Source organism: Schistocerca nitens, chromosome 2 (genome assembly GCF_023898315.1).
Source record: "Schistocerca nitens isolate TAMUIC-IGC-003100 chromosome 2, iqSchNite1.1, whole genome shotgun sequence".
Lineage (NCBI taxonomy): Eukaryota > Metazoa > Arthropoda > Insecta > Orthoptera > Acrididae > Schistocerca > Schistocerca nitens.
In genome coordinates this window covers 934,003,545-934,022,565 of record NC_064615.1, presented here as the reverse complement: position 1 = coordinate 934,022,565, position 19,021 = coordinate 934,003,545, and the positions used below count along the sequence as shown (strand labels likewise).

Sequence of the window (19,021 nt, the reverse complement as noted above, 5' to 3'; positions counted from 1 at the left end):
ATTTTGTTCACTGCCAGGTCTCTATTGACATTCTGCAAGCACCTATGAATATCTGTGGTGCTCTGGTTTTCAGCCAAAAGAAACTCAATGATAACTCTCTGCTTGAAATGCACCTTTGTTACAGATGCTATTTTGAAGGCTATGCACAGTGCCACATCCTATTGGAACTTCATGACACCATAGGAGCTGAAGCAGGAATATTCCACAATATCCCCTAACAAATTCTGCATATTTTCAACTGAAACCGGCTGACAAAAAGAGTGCTGCATTACTTATTGTACGCTCCTCATAGATAACCATATGTCTTGTACAGGTGTGCCTAAGGATATTCACTTCCCAGTGCATTTACTCCTTAATGGTATTTGTTGCTGATAACAAAAATCTTTTTCTGTTGATCCATGATTTGCAGAATAACAACAAAAATAAGTTTCTTATTGACCTCACCTCCTTGTCTAGTGTCCAGAGTGGCTTTATGTTCTCTGATACTAAGGTATTCAGCAATTTCTGATTTAACGTAAAGAAAAAAATTAAAATTCCCAACCAGTTCAAAATTAAATTTAAAACATAACTCATTATTTCTTACCATAAATTATCTAGTCACTAGATTCAAGGAATTGTAAAGCTGTAAGTAGTAGTGGATTGGAGAAAGGTCTCTGTTGTTACATTTATAGGTATCAAATTTCTTTGAAAAATACTAATGTACTGAAGTGAGTATTAAGCAACCAATATTTAACTGAAGATGCTTCAGTTTTCTTTAAAGTAACAGCTTTCCTGCTAATGTAATAAGTTACCTTCAGCTCAAGTAAGCACAAATTGTATTAAGCTGTATAATTTATTGTTAATATAGATTAAGTTTCTACAAATTGCATCTCTTAATGTTTACTTTGACTCATTCTGTTTCCCTGAAGTGCGTGTGAGACAAACATTTGAATGATATATATTTCCTTTAGTGTCATGAGAGGCAAGATAATTATAATAAATAATCCATTTCTAGGACTGACACTGCATGTAGTGAGTACCTTCTAGCATCTAGGAAAAACTGATGGCAGCAGAATATTCCATACATCTTACATAACATGATGGGGTAGTATATTTATAGATTAATATTCTTTTTCAGCTTTGTGCAACAGTACTAGTATACTTATCAAAAAGTACATAAATGGAGATGAAAAATTAATGAAAATAAATTAAATATCAGTAAACATAAAAACAGAAATACAATAAAATCCTTCAATTGCTGAGTTGTCAATGGGCACACACAAAAAAGAAAGAAAATAGGCTAACTTTCGGAGAAATCTTTTTTTGAGCTAGGGTACAGATATACACAGGAAACACTCACACCCACCCACCCACCAACCCAGTCCCCCATCCACCAACCCACCCATCCGCCTAACCACCATCACACCCACCCACACATGCACCCCCCCCCCACACACACAATTAAATGTGCTCACACACATACATGCACATGCACATATGTGTACGCACCCATATGTGCACACATACACACATCTGTGCCCCTACATGGGACTGGTTGCGTGTGTGCGTTTTGCCAGGTGGACTAGTTTGGAGTGAGGGTTGTGTTGGGCAGGGTGGTTAAGGGAAGAGAGAGGTGGGAGGCGGGGATAGGGGTCAGAGGTTGGTGTCTAGTGTCTCAGAGGGAGGCAGCCTGTTTGCCAGCTAGGACTGGAGGTGGAAGTGGTGGCAGGTACACAGGCTAGGCATGTGATGTGCATTGTCAGAGCCAGTGGGGAGCAGTGCACATTGAAGGTGGTGCAGGGATATGAGTCCAGGAAAATCTGGAAGCAAAGGTTGTGTTGTGAGGATAATTTCCATCTACCTAGTTCAGAGAAGCTGGTGATGGAGGATAGCCAAGGATGTGAAGCAGCCATTGAAATTGAGCATGTTATACTCAGCTGCAAGTTGTGCCACTGGGAGGTCAACTTTGTTCTTGACAACAGCTTGTCAGTGAGCATTCATCCTGGTGGACAGCTGGTTGGTAGTCATACTGACATAAAAAGCTGTGCAGTGTTTGCAGCTGAGTTTATATTTGACATGGCTGCTTTCACTGATGGCCCAGTCTCTCGTGGAGTAGGACAAGCCTATGAGAGGAAGTGCTGGAAGGGTGGATATGACAGGTCTTGAACCTTGGTCTTTCACAGGGATATGATCCCTGTGCCAAAGTTTGGGAGTGGGAGTGGCATAAGAATGGATGACAATGTTTTGTATGTTGGGTAGGTATGATGAGAGAAAACCAAAGTCCTGATGAAGATATGGTTTATTTGTTCCACACCAGGGTAATATTGGGCAAAGAGGGAGCTCTCCTTTATAGCTGATTCTGGGGAGTGGTGGGAGGATGACGGGTGCATAGGATATGGCACAGAAACAGACTAGGTTTAGGGGGTAATGCCTGTCTGTGAAACCCTTCATGAGACAATCGGCATACTGGGCAAGGGAGTTCTCATCACTGACAATATATTGTCCAAGGGTGGCCAGACTGCATGTGTGGAATTTTTTGGTGTCGATGTTACAAAATCTGTCCATTATTCTGAATTGAAAGAGAGTCCCAGTTCTTTATTGCCCTTAATCAAATAATAAAAAAACTCTGTTCATCACAATTTATAATTACAAATTAACTCTGCCTCTTGTGTGGTTCCAACCAAATACAGTTCTGTGGATTTGGCTCCAACTAATAACTCCCTGGAGCCAGAACTAAGAACTGAAATTACCAACATTCAAAGAGCTGTTTTCCAATGCAGAAGCCTGCTTTTTGGTGTTACACGGTTTTCACCGATGGCACATCAACTAGAGCTTAATTGAAGGACTGCAAACGGCTGGCGAATGAATCATCCACGTCTCATTGACAGTAACTGTCTGTAGTGGTCCCTGGGTTTCCTTAAATAGCTATTCTCCAGGAAGAGGCATGTTACCACCTAGTAACTCATGACTGGATGTAGATGTGGTCTTCTAATGTTGTTAGTGATCTCTTGCTGTTGCCTGGCAAGGTACGTGGTGGTCCACAGCTCCTCATGCACCTCCTAGCAATCTGGGGGTATTCTTGAAAATCCCACATGGCTGCTACAGACTGCATGAGCATTCCTTTCCATGACTTGCACATTACAGCTGTCATGTGTGTTGTGGCTGGTGCCCTTGGGCACCATAGCAGATGCCACCTCCCAATACACCAACATCCCTCATGCCCATGGCCTTGCCACTATTGAATACTACATCTCCCAATGTCCTTCAGTCTCCAAACCCTATACCTCACTCTTTACACACCTTACTAACTATGTCCTGACACACAACTACTTTTTATTTGAAGGGAATGTATACAAACAAATCCATGGCACAGCAATGGGCACCCAGATGGCACCCTCTTATGCCAACCTGTTTACAGGTCACCTAGAGGAAACCTTCCTATCCTCATTCTTTCACACCTCAACACCTTTTCTTCCATTTACTTCATGTGGTCATCCTCAAGACAATGTGCCACCTTCCTAGACACTGATCTCCAACTCTCTGACAGCTCCATCCACACCTCTGTCCACATAAAACCCACTAACCAGCAACAGTAACTGAATTTTGACAGCTGCCATTCCTTCCACACCAAAAAATCCCTCCCATACAGATTTCCATCTGTGGAAAATGTATCTGCACAGATAAGAACTTCCTTGCCCCGTATACTGAAGGTCTCATGAAGGTCTTTACAGACAGGCACTATCCACCAAACCTAGCCTGTAAAAAGATTTCCCATGCCATATCCTCACACACCCCTAATCCTCCCACCACCCCAAGAACCAGCTACAGGGAGTGCCCCATCATCACTCAGTATCTCCCAGAACTAGAACAACTGAATCACATTCTTCATCAAGACTTTGATTATCTCTCATCACGCCATGTAATGCAGGATGTTCTACCCACTATCCTTTCCACTCTTTCTAGAGCAGTATTCTATCACTCACCCAACCTACACAACATGGTAGTCCATTCCTATGGCACTCCCACTCCCAAACCCTTGCCACAGGGATCATATGCCTGCAGAAGACCAATGTGCAAGATCTGTCCAATCCACCCAGCCAGTGCTTCCTACTCCAGTCCTCTCACAGACTTATCCTATCCCATCAGAGGCTGGGCCACGTGTGAAAGCATCCATGTAAAAGATAAACTCAGCTGCAAACACTGCACAGCTTTTTATGTCAGTGTGCCACCAACCAGGATGAGTAGTCACTGACAAACTTTTGTCAAGAACAAAGTTGACCACCTGGTGGCACAACCTGGGCCATCTGGCTCCTTGCCTCCATTACTAGCTTCTCTAAACAACACAGTTGGGTGTTATCCTAGCAACACATTCTTTGCTTCCATAATCATTCTTGTCTCAATTCCTGATGATCCACTGTCCCCACACTCTCCACCCAACAATTTTCCCTTTTCCTGTCCTGTCACCCTCTCCCAATTCATGTCCCCACATCACCTTCAGTGAGCACAGCTCCCCGATGGCTCTGACAACCATGCACCAGCCACCGCTCCCTCCAGCTGCCTCCCTCTGAGCCACAAGCCACTCACACCAATTCTTGTCCCTACCTCCTGCTTCTCTCTCATTCTATACACCCCAGCTGATACAAACTCCACCCCAACCTAGTTCACCTGCCAAAATTCAGCACTGGCATTATGCATCCAGCTGGTGCTATGTAGGGACAGAGTTGCATGTGTGTGCGGGTAAGCTTTTAAGTTTTCTTTCTTTTTGTGTGCACCTGTGGACAACTCAACACTTCTGCTTTTTTGTGAGTAGTCTTCTTTGATCCAAACGTATTGTTATTCGACCAGTATTTAATTTTATTTACAAAATACTTCAATTAAGTTCTAAATGTAATGGTTAAATAAGCCTTCACCACTTCTCAAATAAATTATGAACTTGAACTTTAATAACCAAAGGTTCTGTGCTGGTCTCAGTGATAAGTGCTAATCTGTTCATTTGGTTTATTATGCAGATAACTTCTAGATTATTCTTTTACTTTTATTTTTATAGTACTAGAAAAGTAGTGACTTTAAAAAATCCACTTCTCTTTCTTTTCTGCTCCTCTTCTTCTATTATTTAATACTTCATATTAAGCCCAGAAACATAGCATATCTAATTTCTGACTGAACATATGCACAGTAAGTTACTTTAAGGCAGTTACTACTACACACTAATCCTACTATCCTTAGAGCATAGCATGAGGCGGAATGCTTTTTGCTATCTATATTGTATGTTTTCACTCCTTCAGTTGGTTGTCTATAGCTATTCCCAAAAATTTTCTGTTACTTAATGCAACTTACTGAGTCACTATTTAAATTTAATTTAATATTGTTATTATTTTTGTTCATATAGGAAGTCACACTCTTTCTCTTTTTTATTTTAAGTGTTACTTTATTCTCCTTTGAGTATTTGTGTACATATTTTAGCATGTAATCAGCTTCATACAGCATTAGCTCTGGTATCTTATCCATGATTATTATATTGTTGTTTTCACCAAACACAATTTTGTTTCCATGCATGATATTTCCTGGAAAGTCATTAATATGCATGGTCAAGTGACATTAATGTCACAACTGCCTATGTTCAATGTCAACTTCCAATAACCACTCACGGATGCCACTTGGTAGCACCAGCAATGGAGGGTATATAAAGCATGTCACTGGGATGTGGAAACAGTGCAGTTGTTGTCGTAATGTGGAAATGGAGCATCATTCACTTTCAGACCAAGAGTGGAAGCATTTCTGAAATCGATAACTTTGTAATCTGTTCAAGTGCTACCATGGTTACAACAGCCCGTGCATGGTAAAATGGTGCTATCCAAAACTGGTGCCAAGGCAGCTATGGTGCACCAAGGGCCATAGATGACAGGGGTGAATGACAGCTGTGTTGATGGGGACTGGCAAATATACTTGCAGCTATTGAGCAACTGACTGACCAGATAAACCAAGGGATTACTGACAAAGTCCCTTCAATGACCATTCAGTGAACATTGCTGAGAATGGGCCTCTGCTGGAGGCACCTGTTTCATGCACCAGTCCTGACAGCTGTTCATCAGCAACAAAGGCTGGAATTTGCACACCTATGCGACAGCTGGACATCCACTGAGTGGTGACTTGTGGCCTTTCCAGATGAATCACATTTCATGCTCCATTCGACAAATGAGTGTTGGACCATTGGAGAGGTGTAAGCTGGGGGAGGGTGCTTAATGGTCTGATGAATGTTTTTGTGGCATTCGCTTCATGAGCTCATCATTGTGGAAGGCACAATGGATCAACACAAGTTTGCATCTACCCTTGTGGACCATAGCTATCTCTACATGCAGTTTGTTTTTCTTCAGCATGATGGCACCTACCAGCAGAGCAATTCAATGTGTCACACAGCTCGCAGTGTACATACATAGTTTGAAGAGCACTGGAATGAGTTTTTTATACTCCGCTGGTCACCACACTCCTCTGATTTAAGCCCAATTGAGACTCTGTGGGACCACCTTGATTGCCCTGTTCCAAGTACATTGGTCTGTGCTACTCTATGTGCTCCAGTAATGAGAAATGACTGGAACTACCAGCTTACTGCTACTACTCTTGTTTCTTGTTCCTAGTGATGGTTAAGGACTGATGGAATTGGAACAGATGGTAGTCATTGTGGAAGGAAGGGCGGCAGCCAGATCTCAAGTCTTTCCTCAAATTCTTAGGCCCATCCCAGAACCGCTGCCAGAGTCCATCTCCCTCCTCACCCCTACCACTCCCCGCACTCCTACGTTCTACATGCTTCCTAAAGTCTATAAACCCAACCACCCAGGATGCACCATTGTGGCCGATTACTGTGGCCGCACAGAGGGAATCTCTGCTCTTGTAGATCAACAACTTCAGCCTATTGCCTGCAACCCACCCTCCTATATAAATGATACCAACCATATCCTCCACCAACTCTCCACAGTTCCCGTTCCTTTACCACATGGTGCACTGCTCATCACTATTGATGCCACCTCTCTTTACACTAACATCCTTAATGCCCATGGCCTAACTGCTATTGAACAATTACTTTCCCAATGCCCAACACATTCCTGACCAACAATCTTATTCCTAGCTACCATGACCAATAATATCCTCACCCACAAATACTTCTCCTTTGAAGGCACTACCTAGGCCATGTCCTATGTGAGCGACAGAAGCGTGACAGCGCGCGACAGCTTCAGGCGACAAAACACGACCGTATGTGTAGTTCCGGATGTGTGCTACATGAGTGATGTCTGTGTCACTGCCTGTCTCCTGCTGCAACTGCAGCACATGGAACAGAGGGCAACAGCCACATGTCTTCTCGGCAAAGCAGTGGAGCGGACACGACAGCAGCTATGAATTACTTAACATCAGATTTTAAGAAAACAATTTGGTGAAAAAATTTGATTCTTCCACAACCTATAGCTTGATCTCTTTAAACGATAAAGATCTGAATTTATTTTCATTATTTGTCATAGTTACTGTGCTGCATGAAATTGAGTACATGGCTGCACGAAATTTTTAAGAATTTGCAGAGGTAAAATCACACTGTGTAGACTTTCCGTATAGTTCATTTAAGGCCATACATAATTGGGTATGAAATGTAACCATTATATCTAAATTGTATTTAAAGTTGAGACTGGAATGATATCTCTTTTCATTCTTGAGATATTGGTTGTTGTATCTGTGGATGGGTCGCTCGCGGCACATCTGAACCCTTCCTGCATTTCGGGAATCAAGTGGTAAAAATCGTCGTATCTCATAAAAGGTTCAAGATAGCAAAATGACGAATTTTGGAAATGACAGCATGCAGGAAGGACTATTTTATCATATGATTAACACTCAATATGTTTTTGTAAACGTGTGAGCAGAGCGAAAACAAGACTCCCTATAACTTACACCATGAGGTTTTGTTCAAATTTTCATAGCCAAACAAAGGGAGAGAAACAGGTAAACAGGGTATCAAAGTGACCAACATGAGGTCTAGTTTGGCATGAAAATATATAACTGCTTGAAAGTAATCAGGGTAATTAACGAAAACTTAATTAATAAGCTGAGGAAAAATTGAAATACTTCACAAAAAGCTGTTCTAAATTAAGTGTCAAAAATTTCATCTGTTCAAGACCTAGCTATTTTGCACATACGAGATACATTGGTGTGGTATTTAAATGTCAAAAAGGCTTCCTTTGAATCAAGTACATTAGGAAGGCAAATGAGGAGTCAGTTAAAGATCATGCTTTTTGAATAAAACTTGAAATTAAAAAATGAACAAAATCAATCAAATATTTTATGAAATGATTTGTGTAAAAGAAATAAGTAGATCACAGAAACATTCTACATGCCTTTGAATGATGCTCTAAATCATGAACAGAAAATGAAGTGCACCAAATGTTTCCCTAATCTTTTTTATTTCATACCTTTCGACAAATCATTAAACAAAACGTTTGACTTTCTTTTCAAAAATTTTTTAAGCTTTACTTTTACAGACTATTTAGAGTAATTGAAACACTTGGCCTTAACATTGACTGCTGATGAATTACATTCACAACATCAAATATCTGTAAAGTTTCTTGGTTCATTGTAATTTATTAGGAGTTAAATGCGTGTAATATACTGGGACAGGTGTGAGGGTCAAGTTCTTTGGCAAGACCTTGAAAATATACTTAGCAATACAGTGTAAACAGTGTACACAAAACTTAGTATACAGAATTGTAAATGAGTCAATAAAAATACAAAAACGATCCAGAGTCGAACCCAGGACCTGGCAATAACACGTGATCATGAACTGTATACGCTACTTCTGCATCACGGCTAGCTTTTAACTGGAATCAATCCATGAACATATATTTGTATTTAGCATAGTCAGTCATATAGTAGTCATTGCTCCGCATTTATTGGCCGTTAAAAGTTGTTGATCATGTAAAAAAATATTCATATTTAATTTATTGATGAGATATTCAAATGCTCCTCTGCTCATTCACGTGTATTCGAAGAATTTATCTGGTGATCTTCATAGTTGATGATATTTATGAAATTCTCCATGGAGATTCCTCCCTTTGTAGATTTCATGCAAAGCATTCCTTTTTGCTTTATTTTCTTAAGAAAACCTAATTCAGTAGCCTTACTCTGCAGCTACTCTACAGTTTAGGGATGCCATTATATAGAAACAGCTGGTTGGCTCTAAGCAGCTATCTTGTAGCGTGACATGGTCGCTCGCAAGCAGGGCACCTGAGCTTTTTGCCCGATGCTGCTGATTGTTGCTGGAAGTTGCTCGCTGTCGCTTGCTTCTGTCACTCACGTAGGACATGGCCCTACAAACAAATCCAGGGTATGGCTATGGGCACCCACATGACACCATCCTATTCCAACCTATACATGGGCCATCTAGAGCAATCCTTCCTAAATACTCAGAATCCCATACCCCTTACCTGGTTCAGATTAATTGATGACATCTTCATGATCTAGATTGAGGGGGAGGCCACCCTAACTACATTCCTCCAGAACCTCAATACCTTCTCTCCTATTCACTTCACCTGGTCCTCCTCAACCCAAGAAGCCACCTTCCTCAACGTTGATCTCCACTTCAAAGATGGCTACATCAATACCTTTGTCCACATCAAACCTACCACCTACCAGTTGCCACCCGTTTCACACAAAGACGTCTGTTCCATACAGCCTACCCACCCATGGACACCGCATCTGTAGTGACAAGCGGTCCCTCTCAAAATATACCAAGGGTCTCACTGAGGCCTGCACAGACCCTCCCAGCCTTGTAGAAAAACAAATCTCCAGTACCTTATCTCTCCAGTCACCCATCATCTCCCAAAGTCCCACTGTCTGGTCACAAAGGATCGTTTCCCTTCTGACTCAGTAACACCTGGGACTGGAGCAACTGAATCACATCCTCCACCAGGGTTTCGACTACCTCTCACCTACCCACTATCCTTCCCACCTCTCTCACAGTGGTATTCTGCTGCCCATTGAACCTATGCAATATCCTCATCCATTCCCCACAACCCCTGCTCTCAACCCCTTGGCTGATGGCTCCTTGTAACAGACCTAGATGCAACACCTGTCCCGTTCATCCCCCCATCACCAGCAACTCCACACAGGTCACAGGCATCACTGATCCCATCAAATGCAGTGATACCAACCATGTGATCTTCGAGTTAACCAGCATTCTACAGGGGCATGACAACCAACAAGCTGTCTGTCCACATGAATGCCCACCAACAAAGCTGTGGTCAAGGAAGAGATGGACACCCAGTTGCTGAGCATGCTGCCCAACATGACATTCTTCATTTCAATGACTGCTTCATAGCCTGTACCATCTGGATCCTTCCTACAAACACCAGCTTTTCTGAATTGCGCAGGTGGGAACTCTCCCTGCAACATATCCTATGTTCCCATAACCCTCCTGCCTCCTGGCTTCAATTTTCGTTAGTCATTGCCCTTGCCAATCTAGTCCCTTCCCAGTTCTCATTCCAGCATTACATAGCCCTCAGTCTTTTTACTTCTCTCCTTTTCCACTAACCCCTCCTCCTCCCTCCCCCCCCAGCCCCCTCCCTCTCACTCTCTGTCTAACCTGCCAACTGCACCTAGCTGCCCTACCCTCTCTCCACCTCATTCCTGAAAGCTCCCAGAAGCAGCACTTTACCATCTCCAACCACTACCCTGCTATTCCTCACTCTTCCTCTCCCTCTCCTCCTCCCCCTCCATCTCCCTGCCCTATAGTTCAATTCTTTTATCTTGGCGGTTCGTGCATGCCCGCCCAGACGTGGGAGATAGCTGCGTTGCCTGTTGTACGCGCCAAGAGAAGCAGCGCCATAGTATAGTTCGCAAACTTACGTTTAGGGGGGAGCGTGCATTTGATGAAGTAAAGCCACCACGGCCACATTAACCCTTTCGCTGCTACAGAGACGTGCTCCCCACATTCCGCGATGTGTGCGATTTTGTCATCATTGCATTGCTCGCCTGTGCAGACACATGGTGTTTCGACTGCTTTGACACACTTTATCATTCGATTTCATAAAAACTATTCGCCCCAAAAATTTGATTTTTACACATCTTCTTGACTGATACCTTCCCCCCATAAATGACTTAATTTTGTTTCGATGTTCAATGCAGTTATTGTGGAGCATTAGATGTAGTAAACCATTGCACGAAATTTTGAAGAGTTTGCAGAGGTAAAAGTCCATAGCGTATACTTTCCATATGGTCGACTTTAGTTGCCACTAGAAATTTCAAAAAATTATATTCAAACGTATAAAATTCATAAAGAAAATATTAAGCACCGAATAACGTTCAAAATTTTTTTATTTCCTCAGTTTTTTTATTACAGAGGGCAGCTAACCCTCTGACCGAACACGCTGAGTTACCGTGCCAGCTAACTCAAAACCTTTCGCTTAGCAGGCACACACTTTAACCATTACGCTAACGCAGCTCGTCATTCAACACGTCTCCTGTAGGACTTTAAAATGTCACGCAAAATACCGACAAACACTGTTGGTATGACTATGAATTACTCACATTTCGTCGAAGTACAATAGGAAATAACAATTACCATTGTTCTTTAGTGCGAAAAAGTGTTTAGTGAGAATGATACAAACACCTTTCCTTGCTATCACCTGAATTAGGAGGCTTATTGCTTGTTTGGTTTAATTAATTAATAGAATATGAAGCAATTGGTATAAAAAATGCTTTTTCCAAACTTTCTATAAAAGAAAGTCTGCTATCAAGACATTGCTTTTGTTCAATTACTTTATTTATGAGTGAACGTTTCTAAAGCTGAAGACACTCGTCCATGCTCTGCACTGCAGTCGAGCTCTGGCAACGTCGTTCTCTGTTCATTGGCTGACTGTGTTTTGTGACGTCAGATGCGCAGAACGAACCTAAATCGGCCGCCGTCATAAATGACGCGCACTTTAGCCTCCTCCTTACCCCACCACCTGCTTGCATCTTCCATCATGCACTGCTGCTCTCAGTCTGGCTTCAACAGCCAGTGGTCATGTGAGTGTGTGAGTTGTGTGTGTGTGTGTGTGTGTGTGTGTGTGTGTGTGTGTGTGTGTCTACATGTTGTCTGTTTTTAACAAAGGCCTTGTTGGATGGAATCTCACTTTCTGACAGTCCTTTCATTGTGCCTATCTGCGACTCAGAATCTCCACAATATGGTGAGCAGCAGCTATCCTTCTCATAAGAAAGACATTCGAGGCTGTTGATTTGCTTTGGATGAATAGGTGCACACCTGAGTACATAAATGGTTTTGTAGGCATCTGTAAACATTTTTCCACAGAGGCATTGACCATCTTGTCTCACAGTAGGATAAATGTATATACAGTTATGGCGATTACTTTTGAAATATTAAACAGCTTACTTAACTTTTTTTTCCATCTGTCTTTTTTCCCTTTGACTGCCCCTTATACCATTAGTTATAGCTAATTTATTTCATTCCACATATGTAAACGCAATTTTTCTTATTATGAGTTTAAAATAACCAACTTAAATGTTTATCAAACAGTGGAAAATCCAGTATGAAATGTAACAGTATTATGAAAAGGAAAGTTGCCACTCACCATGTAGTGGAGATACTGAGTTGCAGATAGGCATAACAAAGACTGTCACAGATAAAGCTTCCGGCCTGTAAGGCCTTCTTCAAAAATAGATGACAGACACACATGCACACACGCACACACTCACTCACACACACACACACACACACACACACACACACACACACACACACACACACACACACACACACAGTCATGCAAATGCTACTCGTACAAGCATGGCTGCTGTTTAAGGCAACTGTAGCCACACTTGTAGCTACAGTTGCCTAAGACTGCACTCGTGTGTGTTAGTTACATTTGCTTGATTTTGTGTGTGTGTGTGTGTGTGTGTGTGTGTGTGTGTGTGTGTGTGTGTGTGTGTGTGTGTGTGATCTATTTTTGACAAAGGACTATGGGCCAAAAGCCTTATTTGTGACAGTCTTTTTGCTGCACCTGTCTGCAACTCAGCATTTCCGCTATATGGCAAGTGGCAACTTTCCTTTTCATAATCAAGTTAAATGTTTTATTGTTATAATTTTTTTTATTATGAATTTAAAATAATCAAGTTAAATGTTTTGTTAAATTCCGTAAGTTTTTAAATGACTTATTGATTCTACAAAAGTAACAGTTGTTTTTCTTGTTATGAGTTAGTTATAATATTCATGTAAATGATAATTATGACTTGTCACATATCTACGTGTAACAGCACACACTGGGATTTCTGGGACCAACAAAAATCAAATTCAGTTCACTGGCATTTCAAAGTCATAGTGATCTTAACATCATTATTTCGAACACTTTTATTTCCTGCAGAATTATATATCATGTCTTCCAATATAAGAGCTCTATTACCTGAATAAAAAATAATTTCGGCTTTCCTGTAAGTGAAAGGCATTTATTGGATGTGAAAGATCCAATCAATTCTTCTTCAGTGTACCAGTCATCATAAGCAGCCAGACCTCCTCTATCATTCCCATGTGTGAGCACAGCCACAGCAAGGCAGTCAGTATCAGAATGATCTCTCTCGGCAACTGTTAACACATACAAATACATAAACACCTGAACTACAATAAGCATTGTATTGACTTATAAATATTTTTGACTCACTCATCAGAATGTAAGGATTTTATTTCTAAGAAATAGTATTTATTTATTGCTAAAACATTCAAGCTTACAGGTTATAGGTTTTTAATTCTTTTCTAACTGTGGGAGTTAATTCTGAGTCTGTGTGCTGTCAAAAGAAACACTCCCGTGGGGAATGAATACAAGCGATAATGAAATGTGTATTCTAAATATCTACTAAAAGGGCAGTTGGGTATGTAATTGATTTGACTACCAGAGTGACATTAAGTAAGTTGTACCAAACAACAAATGCATTATGCAATCTTTTCAGAACTTATAACAATAGCAATCTAATATGTAAAATGAAACTGGGTATTAAGTTAATAACTGCTAAACGCATTCAGCACAAATAAAGATTAATTAATTTGAATAACACTAATTCACAAGGACAAAGGCAGAAAGTGTGTCAACATGAATAATAGGAATGACACTACAATTAACATTCTACTGCAAAGCCTGCTTGATACATCATAATGTCAAGACTTTGAATTCAAGAAAATTATGTACAAAACACTACAGTTGATAAAGAGGAAACTGAGTATACGATAACAGATGAGGCATCAAATTCATTGCAACAAATGTATTATCCAGATATATCTGTGAAAAGAGGCCAAAACTTACAATGAACAAAGTGCAAGAAAAATAATTAAAGTTACTGATATATTAATCCTTTAACTGCTCTACACGTGTTAACGTGCGCACCTTTGTACTGTCCCTGTGTGCTCTGAATGTGTTTACATGTGCCACCAATCCCTCTGCCTGGTAATCTGAATGTTTCTATGCGTAGACATGTTCAGAGTACCAGGTAGAAGGACTTGTGGTGGGTGTAAACATGTTCAGAGCACATAGGGACAGGTACAAAGGCATGCGCATTAACACATCAAGAGCAGTTAAAGGCTTAAGATGCTAACAGGCATGACCTGGTGTAGTGGATTGGTTTGGTAACTAGAGAGGGTCAGTATTCAAATGAATGGTATAATAAACACTCATATATTAAAATGCAAATCGGTACACAACACATGGGACCTACATTGTGATTCAGCTTGTTCAGTTGTAACTGATCAGTTCTGTTTGTGAAGTACACAGGTGCCTCATATATAAATGAATACAACTACATATTGTTAAATTGGACAGAAATATGTTTACCTTTTTAATTTGTTAGTAGTAGGTAATATTACAATATGTGTTAAAACATCAAATTATTAAAGGAATATTTTGTAATAATTATATCAAAATGCAGGCAGTGTAATAGTAAGAGGCGTTTTGAGAGCAATGTTTGTCAACTCGGAGAGCTTTATGCCACAGCAGAAGAAAGGGACTGCTACTGATTACGAATTGCTGGTAATTTACATGACCATTAAACATTTTTGATTCTTTGTGAAAAGAAGACAATTTGTAGTTTTTACTGACCACAAACCACTAACTTGTATTTTTCTATGTGCAATGGTTCATGGCTCACCATAGCAGTGTTGTAAACAAGCAGAATATATAGCCTAGTTTACAACCAATTTGTGGCAAAATTCATGTAGAAACATCATTGTCACAGACTGCTTGCCACGAAACTGCATCAGCCTCCAGGCAGACCCCTGGGCTGATAGAGCAACCAAGCAACAAGAGGACACAGTACCGCATGACTTACTCCAAAGTCAACACATGGTCCTGCAGGTGCAACATATTTCTCTCTCAAATTGTGCCATGAGTACCTGATGTGACAAATACTGGGACAAACAATGCCAGTACAGTCCCCTCAGAATCTTGGCGCGTAGTTTTCTGGGCACTGCATAATTTGGCTCATCCAGGCAATACTAAAATTATTGGCAAGCAACTTGGTGTGTCCAGGAATCCAGAGGGACTGCTGAGCTTAGCATGCTCCTGCCTCCAATGGTAATGCAGGAAAGTCAGCTGACATACCCTCATACCGACTGCAGATTTTCCATTGCCAAAAGGAAGGTTTTCAAGTTTATATGAGGGGGTACCCAAAAGAAACTGGAATAACATTGCATGAGGAGAGCCTGTGTAGTAAGCATTTCTGCCACTAGGCATGTATAGTGCAACTCATTCTTAGATCAATGCCACCTGTGCTGTTAACCTGGCCTGTTCTGTTCATCTGCTATGGTTGTTTTTGCTAGCGCCGTTTTGTTCGTCTTTCATTTTTTATGATGGCAAGTTTAAGAGAACAATGTGCAGCTGGGATATTTTGTTTTCTACTCAGTTAAAATACTGCTGAAATTGTTTTAATGTTGAAAACAGCATAACAAGCTGATGAGATGGGTAAAAAATCAAGTGTACTAGTGGTTTGCTCAGTTTAAAAATGGCGACATGTTGACTGATGACAAACCTTGTTCTGGAGATCCATCAACTGCCTGAGTCATTCAGAGTTTGTTCCCTCAGGTCAAACCATCAATCAGACCTTTTATTTGGAAGTTTTAAGATGATTGCACAACAGTGTTTGTCACAAAAGACTAAATTTGTGGCAGAAAGGAGTCTGGTTCTTCCACCTTGACAATGAACCTGCACACACAGCCATCTCGTAGACTGTTTTTGGCTAAAAATGGCATGGTTCTGCTGCCCCAGGCACGTTACACACCTGACATGGCTCTATGCAACTTTTTCTTATTTCCACACATGAAAAGGGACATGAAAGGATGTGATTTGACAACAATGAAGAGGACAAGGAAAAAACTGAGGGAGAAGCTGTCAACCATTTCTAAAGATGACTAAAAAAACATTTCGAAATGTGGAAGCACCAGTGGGACAAATGTATCAGTTGTAATGGAGAGTATTTTGGAGGGAACAAGGATGTTTTGTAAACAATTTGAAAATCTATAGCTTTTCAAAAAATCTATAGCTTTTCAAAAAATCTATAGTCTTTTTTTTTGGGGGGGGGGGGTACCCCCTCCTATGTGGGCGAAGCAGTACCATTACTTTACTCTACTGGTCACCACTACCTGATTACTGTAGTGGATCATTCTATAAGGTGGCCCGAAGCTCTCCACAGAGGCATCCACAAAAGTGTTGTTGTTTACATGGTTTTTGAGGTTTGGAATTCCTCAAACCATTACAACTGATTGTGGATACCAGTTTGAGTCACTGCAGTTTAACTAGGTACTTCAGCTACATGGATGCAACCATCTTTGCAGCAATAGCTACCATCCTTCTATAATGGAATGGTGGGGAAGCTACATCACATGCTAAATGCAGCACTGATGTGATACACATCAGTGTGGTTGCATGCTTTGCCACTGATATTGTTAGGCCTCTGCACATCAATAAATGAGGATCTGCAATGTTCACCACCCAATTGGTATATGATGAGCGGTTGTGTGTGCCAGTTGAATTCATTTTACCAGCACCACTCCAGCTGACCACTCCAGAAACAGTGACAGAGTTTGAATGCAGTTCACCTCCAGATGAGAAGTTTGCATGCAGCTCCACCTGTGAGGGATGGAGAGAGAAAGGTTTTCATCCATAAAGATCTGCTTATAGCATCACATGCCTAGCTTGGAGATGATACTATGTGCTCACCATTACACTCATCATATACAGGTCCCTACAGTATGCTTTCAAAACATGGAACATTTTCAAAATAGGCCAAAACAGCAGGCATAAAAGTCTTCATAAAGTGACTAAAGCCTGCTTACCTCTACAAGGAGCAGCCTCTGCAGCACTGGCCTGTCAGTTTTTCCACCTACCTGTCCTGAGACAATGACACTTTGTGACAGTGCAGCCTCCCTGGAGACTCCAGAGACCAACATGATTATTCTGACGAGCTACTCACATTAAGAGGGAGGGTGGGGGCTGGTGTAGTGACATCTCTTCCTGAACAAGTAGCAGAGAGTCTTTATTATTGATATGAGTTTTGTTAGATATTCTTTGTATTTCTTTGTTTTGTTACAACTTAGTGCATGTGTGATAAAAAGAACATACTGAATAATCATCATATCCACAGTTTTTCTATGGGAATTATTTCTTGTTGACAAATTACCCATACATATATTCAATGTTCACTACCCAACTGGTGTACGGTTAGCAGTTTTTGAGGATTGGAATTCCTCAAACCATTACAGTTGATTGTGGATGCAAGTTCAAGTCACTGCAGTTTACCAAGGTCCTTCAGCTATGTGGCTGAAACCATCTTGGCTATTTTAGATGATGCAGCAAAATTAATACTAATGTTAATGATGTCTTATGGTTGCAATATAGGTTAACAGGTTTGGTCTAGTTCAGAAACATTTGGTTTTCTCTAGTTTTATTGCATGTGTTGCATTGAGGTTATAGAGTAATTTTAATTTTTTAAATTTTTATGTGCACTCTGAAGATGATTGACTGAAACTGCTACTGATTGTGATTAGTTTCCTGCAGAGAACATTAAATTTAAATGGTTAAAAAGCTATTCTTTAAGTATAATTAATCTAATTCACTTACCCTCTTTTAATTTTTCTTGAATTTCAGCTTTTTTCATGTTATCTTTCAAAGGTTCTATATCAAAGTTGTATTTCTTGAAGCATTCCTGAAGACTTTGCCTGTCAACTTGTGTACCACTTCTTTCTCTGTTGGATGGTTGCAGGAACTCTTCATGATTGAATATGAGTGCTAATCTTTTTTGACCCTGTTTGGGATATACATCATCAGACTCTGCTGGTACTATTCTGAAAATGATAAGAAAATGTGTGTTACTAAAGAAATTAAACACAAAATATTTTGGCATGAAACTAAGTGGTACTATGTTCACACCATAGACATTACATAGCAAAAATAAAATGTGGTGACTTAACAGTTCCAAATACTGATATTCAGTCATATGTTTAATGTATTCATTTCAGCCATGATCCAATCATAATCTTTACATCTCCAGCAAACATGGGTGACATTCTGTTTGTGTGAAGATGGAGAAAATTCTTCATACTTTTTTCAGACATGGAAAATTCGATCCAAATAACAACAACTAACAGTAGATACTGAATTTCACTGTTGTGCTGTTAGAAGTTTCTTTTTTATGGGTCATTGAGAAAAGGTTGTTCTAAAATGAACGTGATTATTCTATGGACTTGTGAAAGGAAAGATGAGGCAATTAGAAAAGCAACAGTGAGGTGCAGGGTTTTGGTGGGAGTGGAGTTTGGATTGGGGTATTGTAAGTATCTGCTGTTAACCAAGAAACTTGATTTAATAACAAAATTCACAACACCACAGCACTTGCAGAAACAAAAAAGCCAAGCACTTGTGCTCAATTTTCCACATTTTGAACTTCTGACACAACAATATAAATTTGATAAAAGATAATTACCCACATCATAGAAACAAAATAATTAAAACTTCAAACAGGTGCCAAAAAACATAAA

At 40.4% G+C, this 19,021-nt stretch overlaps 1 protein-coding gene across 1 annotated transcript in view; it reads right to left on the bottom strand.

Annotated features, from left to right (window-relative positions):
- The window catches only part of LOC126237255 (caspase-1-like), a 101,982-nt gene that overhangs the window by 23,312 nt on the left and 59,649 nt on the right, over positions 1 to 19,021 (bottom strand). Inside the window, exons 3-4 of the mRNA XM_049947172.1 lie at positions 18,108 to 18,331; positions 13,413 to 13,591 (exon numbers count right to left, since the gene is read on the bottom strand). Coding sequence (XP_049803129.1) covers positions 13,413 to 13,591; positions 18,108 to 18,331 — 403 coding nt within the window. The remainder of the gene's footprint in view (positions 1 to 13,412; positions 13,592 to 18,107; positions 18,332 to 19,021) is intronic.